We start from the raw sequence: 16,705 nt of genomic DNA, 5'->3' as shown, positions 1-16,705 counted from the left end.
TCACATGCACTCCATCACTTCAAGCTTAACGTGAGCAATGAATTTTAAAGTTTTCACTTTAAATAGAGTCATTGTAGAGTTGATGACAAAGTCTAAATTCACATGAATCTAAAGTATCTTTTCTATTGTAATCAAAATAAAATTTGGAAAAATTTATAAAAGTGGAATAGACTCTCGAAAATTGAAAGAACAAAGCAAAACAAACAAATTGTTAGAGTGTGAATAAATACAATATGTTCTGTTTTATTTTGTTTTGTTTTGTTATCTACCTCCCTTTCGTCAATCTAAACACAACTTTAGACCATACAAATTGTATAGATCGATCTTACCTTGACTGGTTTGACTTATCTAATAGTAAGACTTTACTCCCTCCGTCCTCTTTTGATAGTCCCTTATTGACAAATTTTAGTCCCAAAATGTTTAATCCATTTGCTTTTTTCAACAACCATTAATATTATTTTTTTACCAAAATTCCCTCCCATTTACAACAATATTTTTGCAAATTTAACTTTCTATGTAAATTTTGTTTTCCAATGTTCTTTTATTACTTTTTCTCTTTACTTTTTTATATACCAATGTTAATTTACTATTTCAATGTACTTTAACTATTCTTATTTGTGTTTATTAATTCCCGTGAAAAATGTCGGACTATTAAAAGAGGACGGAGGGAGTAATTAGTGAAGTCATCAATAATTTGTTCAACGCGGAGATCATAGTCCATTAGACCGTGTAAATTACACACAACACATGGACGGTTATGATAATTTCAAACATCAAATATCATAAGTTTCCTTTCAAAAAAAAAACAATAAAAAAAAACAACTAACTAATCATAAATTTAAGCAAACTTCTCACGTGCTCAATAAATTTAATTAATAATATAACAAAATTACAAAAATACTAAAATAGGTAGTCTAATCAAAAGTCTTCCATCAATTTTAACCTTTCTCATTCACTCCACCACCACCACTAACCAAAAATAATTTCCATGTCACTTAATGTGTACAACTATATATATTTCCCAACTAATTCCTTACTCTTTTAAAAGTACACAAATTTCCTCTCTTAAAAAAAAAAAAAAAAAAAAAAATCTTGATTCTCAATCTAAATGACTAAATCTCTACTATAAAGAAAAGAATCAGGTGCTTATTTTTTTTGCGTTGGATAAAAACACTAGAGTTTTTAAGACTTGAAAATAATGGATAGTTTTGTTGAAGAATACCCTCTTTATTGGGGAACAGCTGACATCGGAATGTATTTCGATAATCAAGACTTCGATAGGTGTGTTCGATTACCTTATTTTTGCTGATCTCATAACTTTGATTTCTTCTTTGTTTTGGTTTTGGTTTTGATTTTGATTTTGATTTTGATCTTATATTTATATTTGATATTGAGTTATATTTGTTGGTAGTTTGGGATTAGATGAAACATTATCATCTTACTATGATTACGATTCGAGCTCGCCGGATGGGTGTGCTTCTTCGATGGCTTCTAAGAACATCGTTTCGGAAAGAAATCGTCGCAAAAAACTTAATGAGCAACTTTACAATCTTCGAGCTGTTGTTCCCATCATTTCTAAGGTACCGAAAGATTGTTATATTCACCCGGGTGTATATATTTTTTTATTTTTCCATGATTTTGAAATAGCTGCATACTGTTATAAGTAGTTGGTAGTTGTTGAATTTAAATTTTCAGGTTTGAATTTTATCTATATTTGGCCCGTTTTGACATCTTAGAGTATAATTTTTTCTTTATGTTCAACATTTAGCTAGAATTAGACACTTTATAAGTGCTGATTTTACTATTTCTAGTAATTGAAATCTTTCTGGCAAGTTGAACCTACAAATTTTGACAAATTATTAACTAAATGAACTTTTTATTTATTTGTTTTTTTATTTATGTACAAAACTAGATGGACAAAGCATCAATAATCAAGGATGCAATAAACTATATAAAAGAGCTTCATGAACAAGAACGGAGAATCAAATCTGATATATCGGATCTCGAATACCGGAGATCGAAAAATGGAATTGACAATACATGTTCAATGATGGATTATGAACAAGAGTTGTCTGGTTTACTAATTAAGTCCAAGAAGAAGAGGACTGATCATCGGAAACAACATTATGACTCCAATGGTTGTTGCCGAACATCTATCGATGATTTAGAAGTAAGTGGGTGTTCAAAATCAAATTCGGTGAATTTATTTTTCGTATTTCTTAGAGCACTATCAATGGTGAGCTAAAAATTTGCTCATGGGCATTTTGGGTGGGCATAAAATTTGCTCATGCATTACAATGGTGAGCAAATGAGAAAAAGCTAAAAAATGCTCATGAGCATTTCTGAAAATGCCCAAGACTTGAGCATTTTTGAAGATGAATAGTGCTCCGGTGGGCCCCACAATTTGCAATAGTTATATTTTTTGTAACGCAAATTCTGAAATAAATATTTATTTAAAAAAAAAAATTAAAATTACCAACGGTCATAAAATTTAATTCTCTATAAATAGACATGCATTTTGGTATATTTTGGTATAATTTCAGAAATACCATAAATCCTCCATATTCTTTATTTTAACGATAAAAACGACACAAATAAAAAAAAAGTTACACAAATTTAGACTAGTTTTTATTTATTTGGAGTAATATTGTTAAAATATAAATGAAATTAATAAATAAAGAAGTGTTGTGTAGGAGAGAGAAAGTAATAGTGGGGTATTGGAAAAGTAAGAGAGAGAGAGTAGTGGGCAAGCATTTTTTTTTTGCTCACCATTAGGAGAGAAATTGTGAAAAAAATTTACCCATGGGAAAAACAGATTTGTTGAGAGAGAAAGTGGGTAGAGAGATAGTGGGTGGACATTTTTTTTGCTCACCATTGAGAGTGGTCTTAGGGTTGAATAATTAATTTTTATCATGATATACGCATTTTTATTTGAAATATAATTAAATCATGTATCAATCTGTGTAATTAATATTTTGATAAACTTATAATAATCACAAATTTTCATTTTAGAAGTATTTTAAGTAGTTGTAGCTTTATTGTCAATGATTGATGCAACCACTTAAAAAATATGTGCAATAAAGCCAATAATGGTCTGACTAAATCTGAAAGATATGATAAAATTGTATAATATTTATGAATTGTTATAATATTATGGTAGATGTTAATTAAATTGTTGTTTGATTAAATACAGGTGAGGGTGTCATACGTGGGGGAGAGGACTATAGTAGTGAGCTTGACTTGCAGTAAAAGAGAGGGCACAATGGTAAAATTGTGTGAGATGTTTGAATCTTTAAAGCTCAAGATAATAACAGCTCATATCACTGCTTTTGCTGGGAGACTTTTGAAGACAGTTTTTCTTGAGGTCAGTCTCTTTCTTGCTCCCCATTAATTTCTGTATGTGGTTTTGATTTACTCCCATCACTTGACCTAAATTTAGTACGTAGATTTCAAATTGGTGGATATTCTATTAGATTCATGAGTCTATCACCAGTGTGTCTATGATCTTGTAGATGTCAATTAGATTATACGGAGTAACATCTTAAAATTACTACTTCTTCATGAATTAAATTGCATCTATATTATTATTTGTTAAATAGTCTAATGAAGAACATTTAATAATGTGATTAATCAACCCCGGCCTTATCAAGGTGACACATTTTTTGATAGGAATCAACTCAATTTTAAATTATCTATAATTGATTTCATTTACATTTTTCAGTCACATTTAGGTTAACTTTGTATTGGGTAATAAATTAGGACTTGAAACCAACAAATTTCGAATTCCTTTTATCAAAAAAAAAAAAAAAAAAAAAATTCCTTGTTAAAGAGGGTAACCCCTTTTTTTTTTTTCTAGATAAATACTTCATTCATTATCTATTAGATTAAGTACTTTATTTTCTCATGCACTTGTCAATACATATTTTCAATCAATATAATAATGTTAATTTATATTAAGTAAAAATCTAGAGTAATAAATTGATTTAAAAAATAAATAAAGGAAATAGAATATGTACATAATGTAAAAGTTTTAGTGAAATGAACTTAAAACAACATTGCGACTTTAAACCACAAATAACATAAATATTCTAAACCATGTAATCAAATTCTAGAACCTACAATACATAAATTGTATTTTAGCTTAGATGTGGCAAAAATTGACCCCGACATATTTAATCTGACCTACTTCGAAAGTGATTTGATTCAATTTTTGATCTACATGGATACAATGATTTAACACAATTTTAAACCCAACCAAATCTGACTAAAGTACGTGAATTAATACATCTGGCTTCACTAAAGACATGTTTAATCAAATGATATGACAATTAACCTATTATAAATGTACGGGTCTTTTGGTTTTTGTCTCTATTGACATAATTGATGTTATCGGTGAGAATCTATCTTAAGTCGAACTAATTACTAAAATCTACGAAGTATTCCATATACATGAAAAAGATCATATATACACACCTTATATACTAGAGAGAATTTGAATTTGTCAAAGTTTCAAGATTAGATCGGTAATTCAACTCCTTTTTCAGGTCTTCAAAAAACAAAAAAACGTATACATTTTGTAAATTAGTTTAGATTATTGTGGTAAAACCCGAAAATATATATATATTTTTAAGTAATACATTAATAATATGACTGAATTTATTTTTAAAATTATTATTACATTATTTGAGAGCATATTTTGTATTTGTTACAACTTACAAGTATGACTTGTTAACTTGTTCTAAACTTCTAATTAATGAATAAGACAACAAATTGCAAAGCTTTAGGAAACCATAATAGCCAATTAGTCAATAACATTAAAATGGCTAAACAGTGTTGAAGTGTTGATGGGGGTGGGCCCATAAAACAATAATCGTAGAAAAAAAAAGGCCTTGAAATTCGTTCATATGGCCAGGTTTAAGCGGCTGGGCTTTGACGTTTTAAAGCTTCGATAACCGTATAAGCCAGCTCAATTGCTCAATCATTTATCTGAATCATTTGCATCACTTAATAAATAAATTACTCGTATAAAGAATACTATGGTCTTAATCTCTATACAGTTATATGTTCGATTAATTTTTTTTTTTAAATTGAATTATTTGATAGTGTAGCATACTTAATAATTCATATTCTGCACTCGTATATTGCAATAATGTGTATTGATAACATTTCTAAAATATATTACGATCAATACCGTATTTAATTGAATTTCATTGATAAATGATGTCCTCATAATTCATATAATTGTACAACTTTACAAGTGATAATTATGAGCCTGTTCTCATTGACTGAGCTGAATTGAACTGAATATTTTATAAGAGAAGGAAATTAGGAGCTGAACTAAACTGAAAATAAACGTATGAGAACAGGCCCTACTACTAATAATTGTTTGTGATGCAGGAATTATTGTTGAGAAACTAATGATTTAATCATTCACTAATCTTGAGCCATTATAAAAAATACTCATAGTAAATAGACTTATTAAGCATCATTTTTGTTCAAGTAACCTTTGATCGACGAGTAACCTTTAACCCCTGAGTGAGATAGTAACCCTTGACCGAGTAACTAACCCTTTATTGATTTATTAAATCCTAACCGAGTGAGTAACTCCTGATCGACCAAATAACCCCGAATTGAGTAATCTGTGGCCGACTTAGTAACTCTGACTGAGTGAGTGACCCCTATACCACTAACAAAGTAACCCTTATAATAGTTTGTTACACAATGTGATAGATTACACAAATTACGCAAAATATTGTCACATCTCACACACACAAATAATAGAGAAAGATTAATAAAAAATAAAAAAATATAACCTGTGGCAGTCACCAATTACCAGTGACTGAGATTTCAACAAGAGAACCCCACTAGAGCAAATATTATTTTGATAGAACCCCACCAGAGCAATTAAGAAAAGGGGACATTAAGATAATCATACACCGTAGAATTAGTTACGGAGTACATGACACCAAGCAACTCCGTTTTCTATGTCTCCATCCAACAAACAACTTTATTAATGAATACTCGCAATCTTTCCTTTTTTTTTTTTTATTTTTTTTATTTTTAATTTTTAATTTTTAAATTTTATTTTATGGTAAAGGACCCTCTCATCTATCAACCCAAGCTTATGGTTGAAGACTAATATCAGTTTTATTTGTACTCTATTACGACCTATCACAATAGAATGTTAGGCTTGAAGAGTTGATGCAATATGAGCCTATGACATTTTTCACATTTATATTCCACTTAAAAGGGGAGTGTATGATGAAATTTAAGCCTATGACATTTGTGTCATGTTGGCTTATGATACCGTGTTAAAAAAACAATTTCAACCATCCGCTTAACTTAAACTTATGGTTGAAACTCAAGATCTATTTTTATACTCTATTATTTTCTTTTTCATTCATACTAGTTTGTCCCTAAGTAAAAGTCTTAAGTTTCACTGTTCTAATATTTACTTTTAAAGTTTTAATTTAATCAAATTAGTAATATACTTTGTATAATATATTTACCTTTAACCTAACATTCTTTACCTAACATTCCTTATGTACAAAACGCAAATGAGATTTATGTGTTACTGGAAATAGATCATAAAATTATATTACCTCAGTTTCATATTTTTTGCAACTTTTGCCAAAAATAGATGCTACACATTTTAGTTGCAACTATTGTTTTATTTTCTTTTTAGGTTGTTATTTCTCTCTATCTCTCTCTTCATCACACACATTCCTATTTTTCTCTCTCTACCTTTCACTAACAAACAAATTTTGCAGAGAAGTCCGTGTACCCTTCAAAGTTGCAAAAAATGTAAAATAGAGGTAGTAAAAAAATTTCGCATGTCACATACAACACAATGGTTATTTTGGTACTTCAAAAGTTTTATTATATACGAGTTAACTAGATTGTACTAGTAATTGCGTATCTATAACATCTTAAATTGAAAGTGAGGATTAACTGAAGTGGTTAAAGTTTCTCTCTCGATTTTAGGTGGTTATCCTGGGATCGATTCCCATTATATTGAGTAAAATTTGGAGGACCACATAAACAATCTAGATGCAATACAATACATACAGGCTACATATGGTGGACGGTGATTCTTTATGAGTTAGAATGTACTGTTACTCGATTTCACATGGTATGTATGGACAAAAAGATCACATTTCACAACTAATTATACGACTGAAATTTTGGAAAATAGGCCAGTTCACAACTAATTGAACAGGAAAAATGGGTTGCATTTGATAGAGACAGAAAAACACATATTCCGTATTGGTTTGTAATGGAAATTATATTGAAACTTCTACCATGTATGGACCTAAATTCACAGATGATTATTAAGACTTTAAGACTTCCCATATTTTGTGGTTGCATTTGCATTCTACCAATCACGACAAATTGGGAAGTTGCGGGGTAATCTGTCTTAGAATGTTATCTTAATTGGTCAAAGTATTGGTATAGGTTCCCTGAACTCAAATTTTGTCTATATATCATTGTTCATTCGACTTCTGGTACCTTGATTGAGCGAATTCTTGTATTCAATAGCATATGACTTATTTACTTGACTTTGGTAAGTATTGGTACCATTTTTTAAGAAAAATAGATGGAAAATAAAATAATCTTTATTATTTTGCAAAGCTAGTACTTTCACTTTGCCAACTTCTTCAATAGATGTGCATGCTGCATTCACAATAGCACATGCGCTGTTTAAAGTTAGTAGCGTTACCAAGTACGTTATTTGCTGCATTTGATGCATAAAACAAACTAACAAACTAAACTTCTGCATCAATTATCAATGTAATTCATGAAAAGTAACATCATTGGTCTTGTTTTAATTTATTTGATCCATTTAGCCCAAAAGTTCTTCAAATGATTAGCAATTTATATATTTTTGTCACGTTACTATTTCAAATTACGCTGTTAACTAACCTGATTAATGACAAATCAAATAAATGGAGTGTTAGATTAAGAGTATCTTATATCTACGTTCACTTACACCTAATATTGATTTTGTGTCTCTCAGGCAGATGAGCTGGAAAAGGATCACTTGAGAAGAAAGATTGAGACAGTGATATCGTCAACCCACGTCTAACGCACGTCACAGTTTCTCTATCTGCCACTAGTGGGAAGTTTCATTGCAAATATTTTGCTAATTTTTTTGCTTTCTGCTTATTCTTATTGTTTAGGTGGCTGTTTTTTTCTTCTTGTAATACTTGGCTTGTATCAAAAAAAAAAAAAAAAAGAAAAAAAAATCCTTTCTGTTGAGTTTGGAAATTTGCTCAAGAAAAAGAAAAAAAGAAAATTTGATGCTTTCCACTCTTGAGATTGGTTGCTCACTTGTTTTTATAGCACAAATTGAATAATATACGTGGCTTTCGACTAATGATGTTAAAGCAGAGAATTAGGAGAAAATAGCTTGGCTTCTCATTAAGGGGAAACCCCAAAATATATATATATATATATATATATATATATATATATATATATATATATATATATATATATATATATATATATATATATATATCCTATTACTCCTCCTTAAGTTGGAGCATGCAAATATGCAATTCCTCAAAAAAAAAAAAAAAAAAAAAGAGTTGGAGCATGCAAATCACAAATGCCCAACTTGCGTAATAAATAACCAAATTGATTTTGACGAAGGGCTTTGGTCAAAATATCGACCAACTATTGACCGGTAGGCACATATGAGGTAGAAATATTTCCCCTTGCAACTCATCACAAACAAAATGGCAATCAATCTCAATGTGTTTGGTGCACTAATGAAACATTGGGTATTGAGTATCACAATAGACATGCATTGGCATCGAATGAAGCACACCAAGACAACGCAATAAAGATTTCAACCACTTGAACTTACAAGTCGTAACAACTATTGAACGATATTCGCTCTCCACGAACGAACAATCGAGACATATACATTTGGTTGCTTCTTATTATGAAACCGGTGACCGACCAAGAAGCACAAAATAACAAGACAAATAGCGAAGAGTTAAAGGACATGTAGCCCAATCACTATTACAAAAAAGTTGTCACTAGGACGAAGTAAAATACTCTGACCTTGCTGGCCCTTAATATAACGTAAGACACTCACGACAACATCCTAATGAGAAACCTGTGAGTATGAACTGAATAACTCAACTCTAGTCGAGTTATAAAAAGATACACTAAACGCCCAAGCGTCTATACTAATCCAGATGCCCATAGGGATCATTCTCCGCATAACCAACTAATGACTTTGCTCTATTGGTGCAATTATATAATACATGTATTTTATTTTTTTCAAAAAATATTTTAAAACCTTTGCATACATTTAATAGCCAAAAAATAGTCGCAAATCTGCGATCGCTTTGAAAACGGTTGCAATTTTGCGACTCCGTACAAATTAGTCGTAGGTTTCATGTTTTGTAAGCGTTTTTATAATGGTCATAAAAAACGGCCACAATTTTCCGAATTTTGGTAGTGGTGTATTGATAGGTTTACAACCCAACATTCCTATTTTCGTCAATATATATATCTAAAAGATATTTACATTGAGATGGAAATAACCTCATTTCACCTCGTGCTACCTCAATCCCAAGAAAGTATTTCTAACACACCAAGGTCCTTCATATGAACAAATGAACTAAAATATTGCTTGAACCTCAAAATCATATCATGTGACGAACCTGCAATTATTAGATCATCAACGTAAACTAGCACATGAAGAATCACATCACTCTATTGATAACTAAACAATGAATAATCAACATATGACTGAAGGAAACTAAACTTCGCAAAGCACTACACAATACAATTTAGCAAACCATTGTCGCAGAGCCTGACACAAACCATACAAAGACTTACATAACCAACACACCTTCCCTAGAGAAGGGATACTATAACCCTGTTGGGAATTTGTGTTTACAAGGGTCACAAAGAAAGTAAACAAAATTAATGGAAAAATCTTCGAGGCGTGAACGAGATCAGTTTCCCAAAGGTATAATTCCGACCCTATACGACAACCGGGTATCACGGAAATTTACTCAGGAGATACAACAAAGAACATTGCAATCACAAGTAGGATGATTACAATACAATGTAGATAAGCTTTTGTGATTTGTGATGATGAATAATAACTTGCAAAAGGTTTCAAGAGAATGAGAATAAAACTGATTTCTTGAAGTTTTTTCATCAATATGAAACTCTCATATTTATATCAAGAGCAATGAACCAAGAATAACAGAAGAATAACCGTCAATATTGTCTTCCGCGCCCTACTGGGTGAGAGAAATCAAGCAACCCAGAAACATTTGGGTGCTCTCGCGCCCTACCGGGCGATGATGGCCCTACTGGGCGGTGACAATGCTTAATTTTCCTTTGCTCTCACGCCCTACCGGGCGGAGGCTCGCCCTCCCAGGCGTGTCACCGGGCGGGCTACAGAGCGGAGGAACATTTCTCTAAACCAAGATACAAATTGCTCTTTTACTTGTTCAATTGAATTTCAACACCTTAACCTAAGAAATTCAATCAAACACACGAATATTTGTCACCAATACTCTAAATAATTCAACAATCCTCCCCCATTTAGAGTATTAAACTTGACTCATTGCAAAACACCATCATCACAAAAACAATCTCATGCATAAATGAAAGTGTACAAAGGCTTGAACTCCCACTTAGTACAACATACAATTCAAGAATCCGTATCCATTCGGTATCGTAAAATGTTTGAACCAAAAGCAACACATATTGGATACTTGAAGATATTACACACACAAGATTAATTAATTAAATACATATTTACTTACACTCAAGCCATGTGTCCATATCTATTCATAAGTACATCAAAGCTATGCCCCTAATAGCTTCTTGAAGCGGATAAACCTCGTACTTATATAGGCAGACTTCCAACATGCTCCTGTAACCAAAGCACTTTATCAGGAATTCTATTAAGTTTAAAAAAACCTCTTTTCATCACAGTAAACCGGAGCTTTACCTTGGATGAATATACAAGTTCCCAATCATCAAATAAGAGAATTGATCTCATTGAACTTAAGACCCAACGTCTTATTGGGCGTTAAGTTGAGATTCCCCTAATTGTGATTATTTAGGGCTCCAATCCTAAACCGATTGCCACCCTATTGTTAACATCTCTAGCCAATGCCTTTGTAAAACAATCGGCGAGATTAAGATCCGTTCGAACATAATCAATAGTGGTCACACTATCCTTGATAAGCCCTTGGATGTAAATATGCCGTACTCCAATGTGCCTTGACTTACCATTATAAACTTGGCTATAAGCCCTTGCCAAGGTAGCATTGTTATCACAATGTATCACTATTGGTGATATCGATTTTGGCAACAAAGGGATCACAAACATGAGATCCTGCAACTATTCGGCTTCTTTACCAGCCGAATGCAAAGCAATGAACTCCAATGTCATTAAGGAGTCCGCAATGCAAGTTTGCTTTTTTAGAAGCCCATGAAATGGCACCTCCTCCACATTGGAAAAGCCATCCACTTGTGGAGGAATGATCTTTGTTAGTGATCCAACTTGCATCTGAATACCCTTCTACAACCGAAGGATATCCTCTATAAGTACTTCAACAATCGTTGAACCGCTTGTTGATGTAGCATACTAGGCTTGCTATTGTACCTGCTCAGTTGAACAACTGAATAAGAAATATCCAGTATAGTACTTGTCATGGCATACATCAAACAACCTATTACGTTAGCATATTCAAGTTGTGAGACTGCATTACCTGCATTAGGTATCAACTTTATGCTATGACCCATAGGTGTTGAATAAAGAGAAGTAGTGTCTTCACTCACATTGAATTTCTTTAGCACTTTCTCAATGTAATGAGATTGTGACAAGATCAACTTTCCTTTTTCCCTCTTTATCCTTATGCCAAAGATGACATCCGCTTCACCTACATCTTTCATGGAAAACTTTGAACTAAGGAAAGACTTTGTCATTTCAACTTGTGACAAATCTGTTCCAAAGATCAACATGTCATCTACATATAGACAAATTATGACACCTTGACCGTTGTCATCAAATTTGCTATAAATACACTTATCTAAATTGTTCAGCTTAAAACCATTAGACAACACAACCTCATTAAATTTTTAATGCCATTTCTTAGGTGCTTGTTTTAGCCCATACAAAGATTTAATCAACTTGCAAATTTTTCCTTCTTGACCTTCCACTACAAACCCTTCCGGTTGTTGCATGTAAACTTCTTTCTCTAGATCTCCATTCAAGAATGCTGTCTTGACACCCATTTGATGGATCACAAGCTTGTGGATAGCCGCAAGAGCTATCAACAACCTTATAGTTGAGATTATAGCAACATGTGCATATGTATCGAAATAATCGATACCAGGATTTTGTGTAAAACCTTGTGCCACTAATCGGGCTTTGAAATTTTCAACCGTTCCATCAATCCTCAATTTCTTTTTGAAGATCAATTTGCACCCAATTGCTTTACATTTTTGTGGTAAATTAGCTAAAACCCAAGTATTGTTTCCCATGATAGATTCTATCTCATCATTAATAGATTCCTGTCAAAATGGAGCGTCACGAGATCTCATAAACTCATCATAGGTCAAAGGATCATCTTCCGCATTAAAAATGTATGGAAATTGTGTCGAAACAGATTCCCTTGATCCTTCAACTAAGTACACATGAAATTCCGGGCCAAAAGTTTTTTCTTTCCTAGCTCTCTTACTTCTCCTAGGTTGTGATGATGATGTAGATGCATCCTCTAAATGAGTTTGATCATCCACCTCTTGATCAATGACAATTTGATCAAGACTTTGAGCATTAGTATTCGGAGTTATGTCCTTTGGTCTAGGAATTGAAGAAAATCAATTTTCATCAAACAATGCATCCCTTGACTCAATGGTGGTGTGAACTGACCAAAAGTAAATTTTCTCTATTACATAGAACGTATAGTATTTTCTATGATCCGCATATCCTATAAAAATGCATTCAACTCCTCTTTCACCTAACTTTTTACGTTTAGGTTCCGACACTTTTACAATTGCCCTACAACCCCAAACTTTGAGATGACTCAAGTTTGGTTTCCTTTTATACCATATCTCATGGGGTAACATCTTTACCTTTCATGGGAACACGAATTAACACGTAACAAGCCGTTAAAACGGCTTCACCCCAAAATCCATCACTTAAACCTAAATATGACAACATAAAATTTACCATTTCTTCTAGTGTTATTCTATTCTTCCTTTCCGCTACACCATTTTGTTGTGGTGTATATGCCGCGGTTGTTTCATGTACTAAACCTAAAGATTGGACATAAATTTTGTCAAAGTATTCACCTCCTTTATCGGTTCTTAACTTTTTAATTCTTTCCATTGGTTTGTAATTTTACTTCACTTTTGTAGATTTTAAATTTGTCAAGGGCTTCATCTTTAGAGAATAACAAATAAATGTAACAAAACCTTGATAAATCATCAATAAAAATTACCAAATATTTCTTATTCCCTAAAGAAGGTGTGTTATGAAAATCACACAAGTCACTATGCACTAAATCAAGCAATGAAGTATTTTTCTCAACAACTTTAGAAAATGGTTTCCTTGTGATTTTGGTTAACATGCATGTCTTACACTTCTCTATTCTCTTATCAAACATGGGTATCAAATCATGCTTAGACATAAAATATAACTTTTTATAATTAACATGACCAAGTCGCAAATGCCATAGAGAAGAATTATCATTAATAACATAAACAACATCATTCAAAGTATTTGAAATACTTAACTTAAACATACCATTACACAAATAACCAATTTCTACCAATTAACCTCCTTTAGACAAAATAAATTTATCCGACTCAAACATCATTCTAAAACCTAATCAATTCAAGATCGCATCGGATACAAGATTCCTCCTAAGTTCGGGAGCAAACAACACATCTCTCTAAATAAGAGACTTTCCCGAACTAAAGACTAGCTCCACTTGTCCTTTACTAAGCACCTTAGCCGTAGAATCATTTCCCATATAGAGAATTTCTCCATCATCAATCTCCAAGAAGGTCTTGAATAATGATTTATCCTTTTACACGTGCCTCGATGCGCCCGAATCGATATACCACGAACAATCAGCCTGTACACAAGTGATTTCAGAAATCATACACACATAATCCATAAATGAATTAAATGAAATTTGTGCACAAGATTTACCTTGTTTGTCTTGAGATTGGCTAGCATTGCCATTCCCATCTTGAGCCTTATTCTTGCTCAACTTTTTCTTCCAGATTGTGCAGTCTTTCTTGAAGTGTCCGGGTTTTCCACAAACCTAACAAGCACGTGACTTTGTACCATCACTGCTAAACTTAGGCTTCTTGCCCTTATTTTTGTTCGATTCATTACCCCTTTTTCTCACATTTGGCTTGGAATCCTCCACTACATTTACCGTAGTTGAACTAGTTTTTGCATCCTTATTTCCCTCTTGCACCCGGATTTCTTCCTCAATCCGAATGTGAGAAGCCAAACCCTCAAGGTTAACATAATCCTTTCTATGCTTTAAACCACTTTTAAAGTCTTTCCAAGAAAAAGGCAATTTATCTATTATAGATGACACTAAAAAGGTCTCATCAAGAACTATGTCATGCTGTCTAAGACTTCCTAATATTCTTTGAACTTCATGAAACTGTTCCATAATTGGCCTACTTTCAACAAACTTGTAATTGTTAAATTTACTAACAAGAAAGTTCTCGCTTGAAGCATCTTCAGCCATATGTTTAGTCTCTAATTCATCCCATAGAGACTTAGCAAAATCATTAAACTGATAAACTTCGAAGAGTTCATTAGACATACCATTGAGAATATGGCCCAACAAATGTAATTGTCATTCTCTCACTTGTTGCGTTTCCTTGTTTCATCCAAAGATTTATCCTCCTTCTTCTCAGGATTTGGAGTAGCAAGAACATAAGCCACTCCAATTGTAGTTAAGAAGAAATTCATCTTCTGTCATCTTCGAAAATCAACTCCCTCGAATTTATCAAACTTCTGAAAATTGGTCATCAATTCCTTAACATTTGCCATCGTAGTTGAGATTCTACTTTTGGATTGTTGGGGAATTTCTGCTTACAAGGGTCACAAAGAAAGCAAACAAAATTAATGGAAAAATCTTCGAAGCGTTAATGAGATCGCTTTCTCAAAAGTATAATTCTGACCCTATACTACAACCGGGTATCACAGAAATTTACTCAGGAAATACAACGAAGAACAATTGCTATCACAAGTAGGGTGATTACAATACAATGTAGATAAGCTTTTGTGATTAGTGATGATGAATAATAACTTGCAAAAGGTTTCAAGAGAATGAGAATAAAACTGATTTCTTGAAGTTTTTTCATCAATATGAAACTCTCATATTTATATCAAGAGCAATGAACCAAGCATAACTGAAGAATAACCATCAATATTGTCTCTTGCGCCCTACCGGGCGAGAGAAATCAAGCAACCCAGAAAATTTTGGGTGCTCTCGCGCCCTACCAGGCAGAGACCCGCCCGACCGTGCGGTGGCTCTCGCCCTGCCGGGCAACAATGGCCCTACCGGGCAACAATGGCCCTACCGGGTGGTGACAATGCTTATTTTTCCTTTGCTCTCGAGCACTACCGGGTGGAGACCCACCCTACCGGGCGATGGCTCGCCCTGCCGGGCGCGTCACCTGGCGGGTTACAGGGCGGAGGAACATTTCTCTAAACCAAGATATAAATTGCTCTTTTAGTTATTTAATTGAATTTCAACACCTTAACCTAAGAAATTCAATCAAACACATGAATATTTGTCACCAATACTCTAAATAATTCAACAAACCCGAGGGAAGCTGCATGTAGACCTGACAATCTTGACCCGACCTGATTGACCCGACTCGAATGACCTAACCCATAACCCGAAAGTTAACCCGAAATCATTGACCCGAAAATGACCCGAACTGACCTGACCCGACCCAAAATAGAGTTGATCCGAACATGACCCGATGACTCAAAGTGACCCGACTCGAATGACCTGATCCGAAATTGACCCAAAACCCGAACTTGACCCAACCCGAAATGACCCGAAACCCGAAGTGACCCGACCCGATTGTAACCCAAATTGATTGGCCCGAATTGACCCAACCCATAGTGACCCGACCCAAATCCTAAGTGAATAGGGTGAAATAGTGAATTACTTAGTTTAGGGCTTCTTTATTTCCTACGTAATAGGTACTCATGATTTTTTTTTTCTTAACGATTTTACTTTAATTTTCCAACTATTTTTTTTTAAGTGAATTTATTTTGGTGACCTGACACGAACTTGACCCGAATAGATCCGCTCGAATTGACTCGATCCGAATTTGACCTGCCCCAAAATTGACCCGAAAATTGATCTTAAAAATTGACTCGACCCGAACAGACCCGACCTGAATTGACACGACTCAAACTTGACCCGACCCGAACTTGACCCAATGTGCTGACTCGATTTTGACCCAAAACCCGAATCAACCCAACTCGACCCCGAACCTTACCCGAACATTTGCTGACCCGAACTTGACCCGACCTGAATTGACCCGACCCAAACCCGACCTGAATGACTTGTTTGCCTGGTCTAGCTGCATGTACACCTTTTCCTCCAAATCACCATGAAGAAAAGCATTACACACATCTATCTGATGTAGTTCCTAATTACAAGAG

The 16,705-nt window shown here is 33.5% G+C and overlaps 1 protein-coding gene across 1 annotated transcript; it reads left to right on the top strand.

Annotated features, from left to right (window-relative positions):
- Positions 1-675: 675 nt before the first annotated feature.
- LOC110712886 (transcription factor bHLH35-like) lies at positions 676-8,377 on the top strand. Its single transcript, XM_021891341.1, has 5 exons — positions 676-1,281; positions 1,412-1,580; positions 1,913-2,170; positions 3,194-3,364; positions 8,018-8,377. The coding sequence occupies exons 1-5, from the start codon at positions 1,199-1,201 to the stop codon at positions 8,084-8,086; spliced, it is 750 nt and encodes a 249-aa protein (XP_021747033.1). The 5' UTR covers positions 676-1,198; the 3' UTR covers positions 8,087-8,377.
- Positions 8,378-16,705: the final 8,328 nt, after the last annotated feature.

The sequence above is a fragment of the Chenopodium quinoa genome, unplaced genomic scaffold (genome assembly GCF_001683475.1).
Source record: "Chenopodium quinoa cultivar QQ74 unplaced genomic scaffold, ASM168347v1, whole genome shotgun sequence".
In the NCBI taxonomy this organism is placed as follows: Eukaryota; Viridiplantae; Streptophyta; class Magnoliopsida; order Caryophyllales; family Amaranthaceae; genus Chenopodium; species Chenopodium quinoa.
Note: the sequence above shows the minus strand (reverse complement) of the source record. Positions and strands in the feature narration are given on the sequence as shown.